Source organism: Scardinius erythrophthalmus (genome assembly GCF_964197995.2).
Source record: "Scardinius erythrophthalmus genome assembly, chromosome: 7".
NCBI classification, from domain to species: domain Eukaryota; kingdom Metazoa; phylum Chordata; class Actinopteri; order Cypriniformes; family Leuciscidae; genus Scardinius; species Scardinius erythrophthalmus.
The window spans coordinates 22,208,111-22,228,122 of NC_138227.1; the positions used below are offsets into that span (position 1 = coordinate 22,208,111).

At 37.4% G+C, this 20,012-nt stretch overlaps 1 protein-coding gene across 1 annotated transcript; it reads right to left on the reverse strand.

Moving 5' to 3' along the window:
• Positions 1 to 515: 515 nt before the first annotated feature.
• Positions 516 to 1,304, reverse strand: LOC308694279 (uncharacterized protein; the record flags this gene model as incomplete). Its single annotated transcript, XM_081371738.1, has 1 exon — positions 516 to 1,304. The coding sequence occupies one exon, from the start codon at positions 1,302 to 1,304 to the stop codon at positions 516 to 518; it is 789 nt and encodes a 262-aa protein (XP_081227864.1).
• Positions 1,305 to 20,012: the final 18,708 nt, after the last annotated feature.

A 20,012-nucleotide genomic window follows, 5' to 3' on the forward strand; every position in this document is an offset into this window, starting at 1 on the left:
AATTGTGACATATAAAGTCACAATTACTCTCAGATCATGATTAGATATCTGTAGTAATATTGTGAGTCTTATTGAATGTTCTCATGGTTTAATCAAAATGAATTGGATTGCACTTAATACTTTATATCTCATTGGTAGTACATGAATTGCATTACATTTACATTTAAAAGATACTTGTACTTTTAAGGACAGTGGTTTGAAAAGAGCCAGTGTCAGTTTAATAAGCTGCTTTATTTGAGGGTTTGAGCATATGACAAAAACAAAAGGTGGTAACAAAATCTTGAAGCCAGCCTTAATGCAACAACAAAATAATTCAATTTTTTTGTGACACTTTTTTTTAATATTATTTACAATGTACAATAAACTAATACTTATAAAAGACCATTTTTACCAGGCATTTGCTGTAATATACAGTATATTTTTTAACCTGAGAAATGTATCCAAATATACTCTGAATCTAAACTATTATATTAAAACATTTCTAATGCTTTTCAACATAACTAGCATAAGACAAGTTAGTGCATACTGAGAAACTGCTGGTATCCATGACATTGAAGGTGACTCAGCTGCAGAGCCAGAGACGGGTTAGCAGAATCTGCATAAGTTTCCATGTGGTTCTGATGAAAGGTGACCCTTGTCCCATGTTGATATCCAGGTCCTCCACTGTAGCAGTCACTGCTTTGGTCCTCCCAGTGGTGACCAAAGTGTCCCTGACTGTTGGTTGTGCAGTGGTTGTAGTGTTGAGATGGTGTCGAGTTTGATGAGTCCTGATACATCTCTGTAGAGACTGTAAGCTCCCGCTGATGGGGAATGTAGTTATCCATCGGTTCCTGGAAAGTTCCGGTCTTCCTAGACAGGGAACTGTTCTCTTCTGGCTGCCGGTAGCACTCCATATGGGTACACGGAGGTGCGTGTGGTTCTGTGGCTGAATGTGTCCTCAGATACAAAGACAAAGTTGAAATGTGGTGGATGGCACGGCGGAGCGTGGAGATCTTGGACAGGCGCTTTCCGCTAAGATCATGTTTGAGGACAGTGCGCAATGCATTGAAGGCCTGGTTGTAGTCCAGGATGCGCTTCCGTTCTCGGACGTTGGCAGCGACTCTCCGTGCTTTGGACCTCTTGGGCCGAGAACGGCTTTTAACTGCTTTGACGTCCTCCGTGTCACTTGGGCCGGATGACATCGAGCGCTCTGAACAAAGCTTTCCGGGGCTTTCGTCTTCACAGTCGTCATCCTGACCAAAAGGACAATCTTCCATCTCATCCTCTGAAATTTCAGATTCTGTACTGGTGCTGCCCAAACTCATTGTTGTTGACTTTTGTCTACTTCAAAACACAAATCTTGGCTTTGGTATGAGAGATGAGAACTCTTACGGTCCGTGTGAACTACAAACAGTTCTTTTTGCAAAACATCCACATGTTGAAATCTTCTCCTCACCTACCAGTTCAGATCTGTCAGTCTCAGAGAGGGTGAGAGGGGTTTTTAAACGCAATCTGTAGATGTGTCACGTGAGCAAAGGTGTATTCTGTGTTTACAAGTGCCCTCCAGGCAAGCGTAGACATCAGTCAACAGGCTTTGACACACCTCCTCAACACACAGGATCTGATCTTTCCAACTATACCATGCTGAAAACGAGGAATGACAATTGCAGAGTTGACAGATGCACGTAACTGTGGTGTGTGAAAATGAGGTGCTTTATATTTGTTTTTGACGCTTTGACAGTTAAGTATTGATATTGCAGACATGATTCTTCCTTGTAAATATTATGGAATCACAGTTCATTCATTATTTATTGTAAAATGCAAAAACATTTCTCAGAGGGATACACTCTTAAAAATAAAGGTTCTTTATTGGCATATAGTTCCGAGGAAACTTCAACATCCATATAAGCTTTCCATTGCACAAAAGGTTCTTTATATATATAAGGTTCTTCGGATTATTAAAATGTTCTTCACACTAAGACAAAATATGTTTCTTTTCAAAAGGTTCTTTGGAGATCCCAAAATGGTTCTTCTATGGCATCCCTGTGAAAACCTCCTTTTGGAACCTTAATTTTTATTATCCATTAATAAAAATGAATGAATGACACTGGGGTGTGCAAATTAAGACAAAATATTTGGGAGAACTACATCTTTAGGAAAAAGGGTTCTAAAAAGAACAAGATGATTTTTTTTTTTTTTTCAGTTTGCAACCAGTTACCAATTAAAAGTTCAAATCTAGAGAGTGTGTTGACAGTTTGTGTGGTTGAGCTCGAGAAAACCAGTCAAAAGCTACTTGAAAGAATTTTTTGACAGTTTTACAGATTTTAAAAACAAAAGGGTGGGAATAAAGGACCCTATCCCCAACACAAAGAACCAATTCAGCATAAAAGGGTTGTTCCACAGAAAATGGTTCTAAATAGAACAACAATTACAAAAAGAACCTCTGCAGAAGACTGTAACTACGAAAGTGCTGAGAACCCTGTATAGAATTCCCAATTCTGAACCATTCAAACATCGATCATTCATAATGCATAAATGACAACAGAGAAAAAGAATTTCATTGCTAGTTTTCCTTCACCTTTATCCAGATACATTGTCTAAGCCGTGTCCTGGGTGTTGAGAGAAAAATGGGAACATTTATGACAAATTACAGCTTTATCAGATAAGCCTCTTTTACCAATTTGCCTTTACACCTCTTCTCTGCCAGAGGGATGGAAAAACACTTATCATGTGTCACATAAACTCTATATCTCTGTATGGTCACAATTAGCTGTTGTGTATTAAGCGATTACTGGCCTTCCTGGGCTGCAACGAGGGACAGTGTAATTTGGTTGTCTGCAAAGTCATAAATCTAATGTGCGCTTCCTACGGGCAAGAACAGACAGTAGCCACCTCACTTCAAAGCTGGGGAAAAGGAACACAGATAATTTACAATTATTACCTGTGATGACTGTGAGTTAAGGGCTTTGGTGCTGTTGCCTTTTTATTCTCACTCACAAACGGCTTGTGTATCCCCTACTTGAACTCTCAGGTTTGTTCTTTTTGCACTGAAAGTGGATAATATTGTGAAATTTTAATTAACTGACCTCCTTCTATCATTTGAGCCATCCATTTTAAAACCATCCAACTTTTTGATCCCTACCAAATTTTTTCTATTTAGAAGCAATGACATTTTATTTACAGTCCCACTCAGTGAGGAATATTGCACAAATCAATCCACAGGTTCAATGATAATTAACTTGTACAAAGTCACAATCAACTGAAAAAGCCACTAGACAGACCGGTCATAATGGCAAAAGCGTTCCATCTTATCATGGGCTGTGCCTATTTTACAGTCAACAAGCCTCCAGTCAAACCAATGGCTCAAGAATGCCATCTAACAGCTAAGATCATATCAGCAGTGGGTGGTGGTGCAATAACCTTTAAACAAGAAATAAGGCACCATTTCGGACATTGCTTCCTTCCTGACCAGCTTTTACTGCCTAGTTATGACTTCAGCCATCTAGGTTTATGGGTTTGACTGTCATTTTACAAACAATACAATAGATTAGCTCATATTATACCAAACTACTGTGTGATAAAGTCATTTTCCAACCAAGTTTTAAATATAGCACAATTTTAGCAGAACAATTACCTGTACCAAGTCTATTCAAACATTAATCAAGACCAATCTTATTGCAGCTTAATCTGCATTGTTAAATTGTAAAAAAAAAAAAAATATATATATATATATATATATAGACAAAAAGCACCTGAAGTTATGCAAACTCTTAGTTGCTGAGAGGGGTTAGTCATTTAACTACTGTATAACTGTAAAACTACTGTTTTTGGCTGTGTATGTGTTGACTTGATGCCCCTCATGGGCGTGGGGTGTTTTCCAGATATGCAGTGAAAGGCAAATCGTTTTTTGTTAGTGGAAAATATAGTTGCTTAAGTAGGAATTACAACATCCTCTTCCTTTTCTTGTTGTGCAATTATAATCCAAAATGCAGGTTTGTTTAAACACAGGGCTCTGTATTGTGTCATACTGCATTTGCTCTATAATTTGAAATTAGTTGTAAAATGTCACAACCTTTGCATGCTAATTATAGGCTGCTTTGGGATTTTACAGTCGAACAGGAATAAAAATCAATGAGAATTTGGGTGTTGGACAGCTCTGTTGACCTGGTAAACATAATAACACTTTTGGGTAAAAACACCAAGGTTAGTAAAGACGAAAACAGGACTACCACAGCCAGACAGAGGGAGCGTGGGAATGTCAGTGTAATTGTTTTTGCCGCTTTTTCTCAGTGGTTATGAGAGAAAAAAATAGGGGTCATGAACACAGAAAGGAGAGACTGATGTATTTGGTAATTAAGGGGTTTGTTTGCGAGGTTCGGGAACTAAAACACTTAAAATAACCAGATTTTTTTGCAGGTAATATTAAAAATAACAATCACAGACCTTTTACCTAGATCTAAAATGCTTATTGAATTTAAAAAGTTACATTTCCACTTTTTCTCCCGATATCTAAACTGTCAGCCAAAAAGTCATTTATAAATGGTAACTGCTGATGGACGAGTCAAAGGTTAAAGAGCACCCTTGAGCTGGACACTTAACCTGAACTGCCCCTCAAAACAATAAGAATGGATTCCCAGCTCATCAAATCCATTATTAGCAAAGCAGGTTGGGCAATATTCAGAACTGAATTGAGAATGCCTTTTAAATTGCAATTTAAATTGATTTTGAAATAAGTTAGCAAACAGGACACAGAATGTAATTTAAATATAAGGTAGTACAATATATTAACTGTATGGCTGTAATAACTATAAAAGCAAAGTCTGAATGCTGGCATGACAGAAAAAAAAGACCTGATATTTTAAGGTTAAAGACTTTGTCCAGAAAGACGAACGGATAGACAGATAGATAAATACTTTTTAGCCATCATCCGTACGGAATTTCCTTTAATCCTAAAACACAACACAACACAATGCAATGCGAAATTCAAAATACGAGTGAAACACCTGTGAAAAATCAATACATTCATAATAATTGCCCTTTTTTAAGAGTGGGGTGTTCGATTCAACTCAAGCAAAAAATAAATAAATAAAATAAATACACTCAAATTAAAAAAGGAGACTGTAGTGAAGCAGTATTTGCACCAGTTCACAAAATAAATGTGTTTCATTTTCTCTACGACCTTGAATTTATATTTAGTCAGTTGTTCCACTCCATGACTCTGACTGCACTCCACAACCAGAAGTGTGTGATTCATTTGTAATGGAAACATTTGCACACTTAAATCACCTACTGCCCCAGACTAACTGACGTAGTCCAACACATAAACACTGGTGATTTACAAGAATTGTTGGCAGATTAATTGTCTTGTACTGAAAACTTCAAGCATACTCTTAAAACCCTTCCCCATAGTCTTTTTTTTTTTTTTTTTGACGAATGGTTAGACACTAGTAATTATCAGTCGCCATGTATAAATCACGGTCCTTTTAGATAGCCGTGCACTTGCTGAGAGAACTAGAGATAGCTCGGCCATAACTGTGAATTGTCTAAAGATTTGTAAATCTTAAGTCTGAAGTTAGATAATGAGAAGCTGCTTTCTGGCAGTTATTAGAAGTCAGTGACACAGTTATTAGGATACATGGTTTTAAAGGGGTGGTGAGGCTTGAGAAGTATGCAGGGAAATTAGAGGTCCACATGGAAAACATGAATTTGTTACAACATTCTTTGGAAAAATGTTTTAGCTGTATGTCACTGTAGGCTACTGGCCACTAATGCTTTAATGAAAGTGCTAGTATTTGTCCTATTCTATTTTTTTATTTGTTCACGCCTTTCACAACCAGTGTTGATATACACTGTTAAAGAAAAAAACATTTTGTTAACTGACATACAAATAAAAACTATAACTGGGAAAAACTGAAGCTAAGCTAAAATACATTTCATGACTCCATGAAGGTATTATACAAATTTAACAGTAAACCAGCTTTAACCCTCAGGTGCTCTTCGGTCACTTTTGACCAGAACATTTTCTGTTTTTAATCCTAAAAAAATCACAGCTTCATCGGAATGGTACAAAACTTGGTGACTTTTATGGCATTTGGAATGTGAACGCAAAAAAAATTGAGGGCATGATTCGAGCAGGCTTACTGGTCGTAAAAAAAATGACTGACCATATAGGAAATTAATGGGAAATTGACAAAAACACAAACATTCTCTACAAATTGGCCGCGATGCAGAAAAAAAGTAATTAGCAATGAAGGGGTGAAACTCTAAAACATCAATAGTGCAAAAAAGACCCACCCACTCACACACACACAAACACACACATACATAATTATAAACAAAAATAAACTGGTATGGGCTATTACCGTACAGCATAATTGAGTCAGAAGACTGAAATAAGAGGTTGAAATGAGATCAGATCTAGATAGATTAAGCTGTGATAAAGCCTGTTTATTTTTGTAAATTCTGTATTGAATTTTAATGTTACATGTAACAAAATGCTTTCTCTGTATTCAGGTTTGACTGTAGTAATAATAATGCAAAAACATGTATACTTAAAATAAAAAATGTTTCTCTTTTTTTATAAACCTTGACAAAAAGTATTATTTGAGAATTAAAAAAATAAAAAATAAAAATACATTCAAATCCACATCTTAAAAGGAAGTAATTTTGCCCAAAAACTACTAGAGAATTCACAAGCCTCTCCATAGAGAGCTATACAGTCATCTAGTGGTAACACCATGAAATGACATGTTTTATTTTATTTTCTTTCAACAGATGGCGCTAATCTGACTTCAAGTCAGAAGACTTTTTAAAGGGACAATATGTATCTTTTTAGGTATTTTATTATCTAAAATTAATATTTTTATTCATAAATATGTCCTCAATGGTGTCCAAATACCTCTGCCAATGATCTGACTTGTCCTCGTAAACGAAGAATTTATTATCTATACATACATAGGACGGGTAGGTCCACGGAGGCTTCCATGTAGTTCCGCCATCTTGAAAAACTATAATAGCAGAGAGGGACAAAAAGTAGTAGGCCAACGCGTTTCCACAACGCGTTTTCGTTCAGAGCCCGCGTCACGTGACTGAAGTCAACAGAAGCGGAGGAGCAGAGCAGTGAGAGGCGCTTGTCACTGCCCCGGCAAGTTTAAAAGGCTGCACTTCACGGTTAAGTCACAGGATAACGAGTCATCTTCGTCGAAAAAGTCCAAAATAAGACCGTAAAAGGAAACGTGACCGGAGATTACAAAAACAAGGGTTTATGTCGGGATAGCTAATGCAGGAGAAAGCTTTCAAAAGAGACGCTGAAGTTGCCTGCTTTCCTCTCGACAGGTAAGTCAATGGTCTTAATTACAGGCTTTTTATTTTTATTTTTTAATTAGCCTATATAGACCAGTGTTTCCCAGCGGGGTGACGCGGCACCCTGGGGTGCTTCTGGCGAGAGCAGGGGTGCTGTGTAAAAAAAACATTTTTTACCATCAATCTCGGATCGTCGGAAGTCTCTAATAACAACAAATAATGCGCACAAATTTATAATAAAAATGCAAATCATAAGTTTTCGCCGTTGAATTGCGGAGGTTGCGCTTGCGCATGATTTTATTCCTGTGCCTTATTCCCAGTGCGTCCACATAAAGCTGCCTATTTTTCATTGATGCGCTTACAGTCAAATACACACGAAAACATTGTCACAACGTCCGTCTTGCCGCGTATTCACATAAACACATCGGTTATTTCCGTGCTGCTGTCAACGCAATGCGTGCGATTAATGTTTGTCAGTTTAACACGTTAAAAATATTTAACGCAATTAAAGCAGCATTTTTTTCTGTCATCCTTTGGCTATCGTTATATTATATAATCACGTTCTTCTTCATGCAAATGCTTCTAACCATGCAAGCGAGAAAATACAAAAGAGAATGCGCTGTCCTGTGATGCTGACATGACGCGCGCCAGACTCGACTTCTCTTTCGCGCTTTCGCTTTGAGTAGGCTATCCTCATGAGAGCAGTCTTAAATTAGTTAAATAAAGTCTTAAATGAACGTTAAGAGTTGTGAGAAAATGGGACGCGTGTGGGATCCACATGTGACAGTGCAGCAGTGACATCAGAATCAAATAACACTTCATTCATAAAAAGATGCCATTAAACAATTATTTGAAATATACTGTCTTTATGATGTTTCTACATTAATTTGGAGATTTACTGTGAAATTATTAGGCTACATAAAATATAGTAAAAACAAGCTATCTTGTGCAATTATAACAAAATTATATATTATATAAAATTAAAAATGTTTAATTCATTCATTCATTTGTAACATGCATGAACGAAGAAAAAAAAGGAACAGGAAGAAGAAAATCTTATGTTAGCCTATCTGTCATTTATTTGTGCACATCAAAAATAAAATAAAAAAAAACCCAGCACATTTCAAGGTATAGTATCAAAGTAGTATCGTGACAACACTAGTGTAGGGTGCCACACATTTTTTAAAAATTTCAAAGGGTGCCTTGACTGAAAAAAGGTTGGGAAACACTGATATAGACAGTAGAACATAGTTAAAGTTAAACAGGCTCTTTGATGAATAGCAGCTATTGAGTAAAGTAGAGAAGGTCCTATAAACAAGGTTGTAAGTTTTGTTTGTTCAAAACTGTAACATTCGTTTGTTCGTTGTGTCAAGTTGTAGTTTGTTTGAAATAACAAACCAGTTCACCTGAAGGAAAACTCGACGAGGTGCTATTAGAAGACATCCTGTCATAGCTTTTTGGTACATATCGCTTACCGTAGATGCAACGCGCATTTGAAAATGCGAGGCGCTGGAGAGCAAAATTAGTTTGATTGCAAAATACAAATTCACCACTAGATGGGAGTAATTCCTACTTACTGTCCCTTTAAGGCCTATTTAAGGGTTTTAAAGGCCAAGTCTCTATATCAGTCTGAAATTAAATACTGCATTAAAGGGTTAGTTCACCCAAAAATTAGGCTATGTTAGTAATTACTCACTTTCATGTTGTTCCAACCCCGTAAGACTTTTGCTCCTCTTCAGAACACAAATTAAGATATTGTTGATTAAATCTGAGAGCTGGCTCACTCCTTCATATGCTGTTATAGGTAATTGATATCTGCCGGCCCAGAAAAGTTAGTAAAGACATCATTAAAATAGTCCAAGAAAATATTATATATATATATATAAAAAAAAACGACTATTCAACTATTCATTTTTTTCCGTGTGGGCCTCTGACAGTCTACTAATACTCTAATGAGAGTTATTTGACATGTAGTTGCAAAAGTAAGACCAAATACTACAACTAAGATAACTAAAAATAAGATAAGAGTCAAAATCTGCAAGGGGTTATAATGAAACAACAGTTTTAAAAAGTGTCACTATTATTTACAACAGAATCTGCATTTTCATGGGTTTTAATAAAATATTTTTGTTATAAGAGACAATAAAAAACAACTTTGTGCATCAAAACCACTCCTTTCATGGTAAAAAATTTACTTTATTCTAAAAAGTCAACGAATTTGCGACAGCCGAATGTAACATTTTTGACAAGCCAAACATGTCAGTCTCTGATTAACATGTCATTTATTTAAGCCACAAAATAAACTTTATCCCGTAAAACAAGTATAATAATACGCAAAAACATTTTGAACGTCTCTCCAGCATGTTTTATGATTACCCAAAACTCAATCATGGTTCACCCCTCACGCACATTATCACGTCCGTCAAAAACTTAGCCTGGCAGTCATTCGGACTATTAGAACTATAAACATCGGCATAAACACACTCATGGGCATCAATCACTTCACTGAATAATTGCTGGCTAAGAAATAAATAAGTATTACCTAATGATCCATCTGTTTTCAAATCCACATCATTTGAATAACACAACATCAATGTCTGTCAGAAAATAACGTGCACAATACACTGTAGTATTTACGAGAAGCAGAGATTCAGGAGTTTTCTGGAAAACTCACATTACTCTTCACTTTCCAAGAAGAGGGTGAAAATTGTGGCCTGAGCGGCTTCAACATGCTGTCTGTCAGAGACAATAACGTGCATAATACATAACACACACACACGAGTATTAATTTGTTCTTCACTCGCTGAAATTGAATCGGACTGATCAGGGAACTGAGTGAAACTTCATACTGCATGCTAATGAGAATAAACACCAATCCAATTGAAAAACTTTGAAAAAAAATTTTTATGCACGAACTACACATTCTGATTCTGACATTCCTGATTTGAATATTTTAAGTCTTATTCTTGACTGATGTTTTTTTTTTTTTATATATATATATATATATAATTTTGCCAATAAATGAACTGTTAAGTGATTGATCTTGAGACCGAGTCCCTGTAGTCATCCAATTTTACTCATATGCTGATGTAATATATTATAAACTTGACAAGTGATTTTTATAAAATGTAGTTTGATCACTATCTTCTCAGTTGTTTAAAAGACTATAAGGCAATTATCAAAGTTTGAGCAAATGTAGTTTTACTTTTACATGATTTGTTGCATTTAATTAGATCTTAGAAGATTTTGACTCATAAATAAAAAATAAAATAAACTGACATCTAAACTAGAAAGCTCAGAAAAAGCTAAAACTAAACTGAAAAATAAAAAAAAATTCTAAACTATAATAACCCTGCCCACAACTAACTGCAAGTATCTGGAGGACCATGACTTGAAACAAATGCATTTACATAATTTCATCCGCTCATTTGCATTCCTGAAGCTTTAAGAAACATCACAATCGTTCTTTTACATTACAGTACATTAATTTCAGGGGGTTCCCAAACTATATGCTACAATCGCTGCAGGCACATGTAACAGTGTAATGGAAATGTCTGGGACCTCCTTGGCCCTTCATTGAAGCCCTTGTAAAAGAGTACAACAGTACATTGTTGACACATGCCTCTTGATCTGCACTCACCCTTGTAAGTTGGCATGGTTGCCTGAGGTTTGATGAGGTTGTGTTAAAGATGGGTGTTGTGTCTTGTCAGGGGAGGATGGGCTGATCTCTCTTCGTTCCCTGACTCACCATCCACAGCACTGGCTGCTTGTGCTCCATCTACAGATGTAAAAGTAAGAGGCGGCCCAGAAAAAATGAATCATTCTCAGAAAGAGTTAGAAAGCAGAACCAATCCGAACTAAATAAACACGCTTTCATTCAGTCTTCTACCAAGCTGTATGAATATATATTTTTAAAAGGCATTATGCGCAATACATTACATTAACAATTATACTCTTAGAAAATACTTTTATCCAAAATGACTAAAACACAATTCGTCAAAGACCCAACAATATTTGTAATATGTAATGCCAGGTTTATTACACAACTATTATGAAGCAAGCTAGAGAAGAAGAGAAATGCAGAGAAGACACTGAGCACACTGTGTTATACCCTGTGTATCGCTTTCTAACAAGCCTTAATTTTTTAAACGTTCTGCTGTAAAACGAAATCTTGCTCATCAAAATAAATGCGCATGAAGACAATACTACCTGGATTAAGATGAAAGTTGTCTCAGTCAGTACTGCTATATTTGTGATGGGCTTGTCTCCATGGTGACAGTCAGCGGGTGCAAGAGTCAAACTGACTTTTTACAGCCTGCACCTCATTTCTTCCACATTTAACATCAAGTAAACAACCCTAATGATTTCCCTTTCAGGTTTACCAAAGCGAGCGCACCTTAACGTCAGACTACAGAAGTCTTCACAACAAGCCACAGACATTATAATCATACAATCATGTTTGCATTGATTCTTCCTGTAGCAAATGCTTAATATTCACATTTGTTTTTGAGAAGGTACCAGAACACTCCAGAAGAGTGAAATATGAGCTATTAATGATACTAACTGGAGTTCAGATGAAAGCGTGTTGACAAGACACAGGGGATTTGAAATCACTCGTGGCCTTTCAGGGGTAAGATGCCATGCTCAAGGCTAGTCGCCCTGATACCTGTATAACAGCATTACAGAGACAGAGGACTAGCATTATTTGAGCCAGCTCTCTGCAATTAAAAGAGCCAGTCTTTCACTCAAGCTTTGCTATTGCTAGATTAATAGAGCCGAGTTATGTGATTTATGCTCTGGCTGGAGTCTGTTTTGACAGAACTTAAAATGCGATGACATGGCCTGTAGGTAATACTTGTTATGGTCTAGGAATGTAAAGCCGTAACCTTTTTCTCATAGTTCAGACTGCCCTGAAGATATATGCATTATAGTAAGGTTTAAAAACAATTGTACCTACCCAAAACATTTCATCTTTAAGCATATTCAATTTTTTCATCTTTCCCATTCAAGTATCATTTTATACTGAGAATGATTTACTACACATCTAGATGAAAAGTTGTGCATTATTTGTTTTCTTTGAAACTTATAAAACACATAACCTATTATTTTCAGCTGGGATAGTCCAAGAGACATTCCGACAAGCTCAGCCATAAAAGAGTTTTTTGAATAGACTATTAAACCTGCTCATCAACTGCTATTAAAACAAGTCACATCAGTGTCTGACAAACAGAGTTGTTTTGCTCAAAGGTCCACCAATGCTGATTACACAAGCAGTACAGGAGGGCAAGAGAGCCCTCCAAAACATGTAAAAGAAGGGAAAATGCAGTTTACAGAGATTACGAAAGGGACATTTTGGTTTCACCTTAGAGAGGAACTTACAGAGTAACTTTTTTTTAGTGCTTTCGACAAGTACTAACACAGTGCAGGAGTTCAAACGTTCCCAGATGAGTTCACAGAGGCTGTTGTCCATGTCACTCTATCCTGATAAATCTGATCCCTTCAAAGGATTTGGACATTCTAAACATAGTTAAGGAATTTCCACTGCCTTATTATTATGAATGGGACAACATATTCAAAAATTTTAAAACAATGTCGTTTCATGATTCCATGTTATTAAAACTTATTGTATACTAAAGATACCGATTATCTTAACAGTGTTTGTCTGCCCCCCTCTGGTTAATTTCAGAGAATGCATGGAATGCAAGCTTGTAGTACACTATGATGAAAAAAACATATACACTACAATTACTAAACTTTACTACTAAAGTAAATTGTGAGACTATCTGAATTCAAGAGGTTACTTTGATGGTGCGCTACCATTCAAAAGTTTGGGGTCGGTAAGATTTTTTTAATGTAAACCTAGGCTGCATTTACTTGTTCAAAAATACAGTAAAAAACAGTAATATTGTGAAATATTATTACAATTTTAATTAATAATTTCTATTTTTTATATAGGGTATTTTAACATCATAGTTGTGGTGCTTAATATTTTTGTGGAAACTGATACTTTTTTCTGAATTCTTTTGAGAAAGTTTAAAAGAACATCAGATCTGCAATCTACCCCCACTCTGCTAAACGAGAGTTAGTCCAAAGTGCAACATTCTAGAAGGATATCCATGGCTATCTGTGGTTTATTCTATCCCCTTGACCTCTTCAAGTTTAAATAGACATGCAATTGCTTTTGATAAGCACACTGAGTGGTCAGAAGTTGGAGGTTCAGTATAAGATATGTGCAAGTGTCGACCAAACTACCAAATGTACCAAAACTGGTGTGTACAGTTTTGGTGTTTCATTTGTGAACCAAATTGTACTTTAAAATGAATATTTTAAGTTCAATATTTTAAGTTCCACACATTTACCCCTTCACTGAATGAGTCATTTCTTATGTCGCCCACACACTACATGATTTAAGCCATGATTTTACAGTCGGCGATAGCAATTGGAGACAGCAGACAAAAGCCTGAAATTGGGTGCAAATCAGTGCTCGTTCACACAGGTGATGATCGACAAAAGACAGTTGTGTGGTGTGAAAAGAACAGCAATGAAAGTCATGTAGTGTATTGGCGGCACTAAAGGGTTCACCCAAAAAAGAAAATTCTGTCATTAATTACCCTCATGTCGCTCAAAACCCTTAAGACTTTCATTCATCTCTGGAAAACAAATGAAGATCTTTTTAATGAAATCTGAGCAATTTCTGTCCCTCCATTCACAGCTACGCAACTACCAATTAGACTTCAAGAAGTAAAATAAAAAAAGAAAAGCCTAAATTAAATCTGTTCATCATATAAAATGACTAAGCCGCTCAATTCATATGGATTAGATTTAATATCTCTTTATAACGTTTTGACGTGTCAAAGTGGTAGCCTAGTTGTGTGGCTGTCAATAGAGAGTACAGAAAGCTGTCCGATTTCATTTAAGTCCGCGTGAATTAATGACAGAATTTCCCTTTTTGGGTGAACTATCCCTTTAAGCCGCCTTTCCACTATTTCTATCACCCTCGCATGCCATACGACCAGAGAATGTCTAATAGGAAGAGAATTGGAACTCTCTGCTTACTTCCGGTTTCTGGACTGGCTGCAGTAACACGTCTCTGTCCATGCGGGGGCGCTCGCAGGCGAGTGCAGAATGAATGGAGGTCTATGGCGCTATACCAGAGCCCGTCTACGGAGAGCCTACCCACTCCCTATTAAGTCCTATTGTACCGAATGTTGGTTGTAGTTCCACCAGAGTTCCACTGGGGGCGATCGCCCATGAGTGCAAAATGAATGGGAGTATATGGGGCTAGACGGCTAAATTTGTCTCTTTCACCCGATTGCTGTTGATAAATATCAGATTTGATTGTAGGTTTTGCAAGTTCAACATGGGTTATAGGTCGAAAGTTTAATGAATAAGTACTTATGTCCTTTCGATTTCTTACAGGTTGAGTTGTTGTTGCCCATAACACGCTAGCATTCTGCTAATGAACGCTGATTGGTCAGTGAAGGACTGATTACGACCAGAGATACCGCTTGATGGCATCGTGGCATCCGAAGCGGGACCAGAAACAAACTAAACAAAAACTCGTCTAGCACGTGTATTTCCCTGTGTCAGCTGTGTTGTCGATGCCTCGAGAGAAAAGAAAGTGCAGAGCGTGAACGCACCAAAGTGACTGAAGGATCTCTGGTCGTACAATGTGTATGACGTCATTGACACTTTAAAAGACTTTTTAAAGCAAATAAGTGACTCTAAAAAATCTAACACCCAGTAATGTGTAATTTCTTTGCATCTACTTTCGAATACATTCAAATTACTAGACAAAAAATTATATCCTGAGAAAAGTGGATTTTGAGGTGTATAGAGCTGGTAAGTCCCGCCCATACGTAAAACCCCAAGTGGACCTCTAGGTTGAAAAATCGTCAATGCAAGTGAATGGGAGAAAATAATTATTTTCTGGTCCCGTTTGAACTGTGCCATGAATGTGAACATATGTTGTCTGTGAATTTTTTATATAATTTTTCATGTTACGAGTTTGACAGTATATGGTATGATTCTTCGGCTAGCAGTTGTGGAAAAGACATAACGAGAAAGACTACATGTCGCCTATGTGACGTCACCCCATAAAGTTGACTTACCCGTGGTTTTCACCAACCTCCACGATTTTGTCCTCTCCCTGAAAGAAGGCGGTGAAGTGCACTAAAGACACAGCCATGTTTAGCGGGATCCGTGAGCTAGTGTCCGTGTGCGAGTGGTGGTGACGTTTCAAACGCGTCGAAAGCAGCGAAGAGTTGTAGTCCACAAAGTGCTCTCACACAAAGTCTAACCGTATCAAACTTCTACCCGCTAAATTGTAGCATTCTTCACACGAAAAATTATATTAAAAATTCACAGACAACATATGTTCACATTCATGGCACAATTGAAACGGGACCAGAAAATAATTATTTTCTCCCATTCACTTGCATTGATGATTTTTTCAACCTAAAGGTCCAGTGGGGTTAGCGGAAGGGGCGGGACTTACCAGCTCTAAAGCGCCATAGACCTCCATTCATTCTGCACTCGTCCTGTGAGCGCCCTCATATGGAAGTGTTCAGAAGCCGGAAGTTCAGAAGCCGGAAGTGTACTGAGAATGAAACTTCTCGCCTTATTAGACATTCTCTGGTTATACCAATCAAAATTCACTTTTCTCAGGATATAATTTTTTGTCAAGTAATTTGAATGTTGTATTCGAAAGGAGATGCAAAGAAATTACACATTGCTGGGTGTTAGATTTTTTAGTCACTTATTTGCTTTAAAAAGTCTTTTAAAATGTCAATGACGTCATACACATCATATGACCAAAGATACTGCTGTACGGCAATCCTTCAGTCACTCTGGTGCGTTCGCGCTCTGCACTTTCTTTTCTCTCGAGGCATCGACAACACAGCTGACACAAGTAAATACACGTGCTAGACGAGTTTTTGTTTAGTTTGTTTCTGGTCCTGCTTCAGTGCCACGATGCCATCAAGCGGTATCTCTGGTCGTAATCAGTCCTTCACTGACCAATCAGCGTTCATTAGCAGAATGCTAGTGTGTTATGGGCAACAACAACTCAACCTGTACGAAATCAAAAGGACATAAGTACTCATTCATTTAACTTTCGACCTATAACCCATGTTGAACTTGCAAAACCTACAATAAATTCTGAGATTTCTCAACGGCAATCGGACGAAAGAGGAGAGGCGGTATTAACATTAAGTGACATGGCATCTGACGCACAGAAGCCAATGGCACATGTCACTATGCGCATTGGCACATCCGGTGGCACATCCGGTCTTCATTGGCATGTGCCAGTGGATAGTGGCATGTGTCACTGACATTATTGGCATGTGCCACTGACATCGCGACACACTGACACTGACATGACACCTGACTGACACCGAGTCGCGGAACATGCCACCGTGTTGCGACACCTCCAGTAGTGACTGACAGATTAATCGAACACCTATAGCCTACTGACGTAATTGTGCCATAAAATCCTAAATAAATAGCCTAATTTTGTGATATTTAAAATATCAATTAAACGAATTAAAGTAGGCTACATTAATGTTTTTTCAAACGTGTTATTTATGTCACGTCTGTATTTGATTGGTATGTGTCACTGAATGTTTTGTAATACCAGTGCTACTTTATGTTGTTTATCTCGCAAAGTCACAAACTGGCCATTCTAGGAAAGACACGAAATAAATCTATCATGGGTCACTACGAATAACGCATGAACAGTCGCGTCCGTTACTGTAAACCTTTATTTTTGCGTGATGCTGCACAGACGCACGCCAGTGTCAGTATAAGTGATTGTAACTATGTAACACTGGCCAGCGCAAGATTCTTATCTGTGGCTTAAATATTTCAAGTCCTTCCAAAAAGTGTAAACAAATTAATTATTAAAAATCATATGTTTGTTAGGCTATGTATCTGAAAAGGAGTATACCGAGCTACTAGCAATATTCTTTATTTGTACAAGTGCAAAAAAGTCCTCAGTGCAACAAACGTTCGGTCGCGCAGGACCTTCCTCGGTACCTTTAATATTTAAAAAATAATTTTATGTAATTATTCAATAAATAAAATACATTTTTGTTCTACAAATTAACGATGTGCATATGGTACATAATCTACATTATACTACGGCAGACAGCTGCAGGTGTCACTACTGGAGGTGGCACAACATAAAGAGATGTCAGTTTTAGTGACACATGTACCAGTGGATATTGACATGTGTCACTAAAACGTGAGATGTGCCAATGGATTGCGTCATATGCCACTTGCATAACAATTTGCTTTATGCTGTCAAAAAATATGATTTATAACATCGCTAAGTTAATGTGTAGCCTACAACATACATAATTCGATACAATTATTTTGAAATATTTAAGCCACAGATAAGAATCTTGCGCTGGCCAGTGTTACACTCACTTATACTGACACCTACTGGCGTGCGTCTGTGCAGCATCACGCAAAAATAAAGGTTTACAGTAACGGACGCGACTGTTCAGTGACCCATGATAGATTTATTTCGTGTCTTTCCTAGAATGGCCAGTTTGTGACTTTGCGAGATAAACAACATAAAGTAGCACTGGTATTACAAAACATTCAGTGACACATACCAATCAAATACAGACGTGACATAAATAACACGTTTGAAAAAACATTAATGTAGCCTACTTTAATTCGTTTAATTGATATTTTAAATATCACAAAATTAGGCTATTTATTTAGGATTTTATGGCACAATTACGTCAGTAGGCTATAGGTGTTCGATTAATCTGTCAGTCACTACTGGAGGTGTCGCAACACGGTGGCATGTTCCGCGACTCGGTGTCAGTCAGGTGTCATGTCAGTGTCAGTGTGTCGCGATGTCAGTGGCACATGCCAATAATGTCAGTGACACAAGCCACTATCCACTGGCACGTGCCAATGAAGACCGGATGTGCCACCGGATGTGCCAATGCGCATAGTGACATGTGCCATTGGCTTCTGTGCGTCAGATGCCATGTCACTTAATGTTAAAACTGCTACTGGGAAAGAGACAAATTTAGCCGTCTAGCCCCATAGACTCACATTCAGTCTGCGCTCGCCCGCGATCACCTCCAGTGGAATTCTAATGGAACTGCAACCAAGATCGATACAATGGGGCTAATACAGGGGTCGGCAACCCGCGGCTCTAGAGCCGCATGCGGCTCTTAAGCGCCGCCCTAGTGGCTCCCTGGAGCTTTTTTAAAAAATATGAAAATGGAAAAAATATTTCTTGTTTTAATATAATTTCGGTAGGAGGAAAAACATGACAAACATTCTTAACCCTTTCGCACGTACGATCACATCGGTCGGTGTGATTAGAACGGTCAGTGCATGACGTGATCAACTGCTAAATTCAAATGTGCTCTCACGCGTTGGCTGGCGCTGAGCCAGAGACAGGCGCGCTCGGCTCAGAGCTGTCATATATCACAACTTTTCAGTGTTTTCAACCACATAATGTTTATTTTAGGTTTCAGACATATAAATACAAAAAAAAAAAAAAAAAAATACATTTAGAGTTTGTAAAATACACACTGATGTTAAAGGAAGAGGCAATAATAATCCTTTTCCATTATAATTAGACACGTTTTATTCATATCAGATACACATTGTGTAAGTAACTTTAAAGTTTACTCTATTCTTCTCCCAGTTCACCAGCCACTTACTTTTATGTATTTCGGGAGAAGTGGATGAATTCACATGTTGTAAATCCAACAGATCCGATTCTCTGAACTGCGTCTGCGGCACAAACTAAGATGGCGGCGCCCATCGCGCATACAGCTCAACTAACGCGATCGTTATAAAGGTGTGTTTAAACAACAAAACACTTCCAATTGCATATATTTGACAATCGGAATATCAGATATTTCATGCCATATCTAACAAATTTGTGAATATTTTGAATAAAAAAGGAAAAATGACAAAAGCAGATCATCATTCATTCAGCTCTGTTGCTGCTGCGGTGTGTCACGTCACACGCAATGAGGCGTCACCATGGAAACCATAAAGTGACACATTCTAAATAACGGTCGCCTTGAAAAACTCACGGGTCAGTCAGAACATTTTAAACTTACGTGTGAAAGGGTTAAAGTTTTTCAACGTTGTAAACATAATACACGAATAAATAAATCGAAACATAATACATTAAAATTATAATGGAAGTTAAACTTAAAGCACGATCGTACAGCAGAGTAGTCACGTGGTGCGTCATTCTCTCCAGGATGCGCTGCAGGGAAAATAAACATAATCATGAACGCTCACTATGTATTTGTAGCCTACTTATCATTTTGATACTAGGGGGCTAATAACGCTAATATAGACACTTGCAGCATGTGTTGCCTTCATTATAAGGCTTATAAGGCTTTTAATTTTTTGCGGCTCCAGACAGATTTTTTTATTTTTTTTTGGTCCAATATATCTAAACATAATACACGAATAAATAAATCGAAACATAATACATTAAAATTATAATGGAAGTTAAACTTAAAGCACGATCGTACAGCAGAGTAGTCACGTGGTGCGTCATTCTCTCCAGGATGCGCTGCAGGGAAAATAAACATAATCATGAACGCTCACTATGTATTTGTAGCCTACTTATCATTTTGATACTAGGGGGCTAATAACGCTAATATAGACACTTGCAGCATGTGTTGCCTTCATTATAAGGCTTATAAGGCTTTTAATTTTTTGCGGCTCCAGACAGA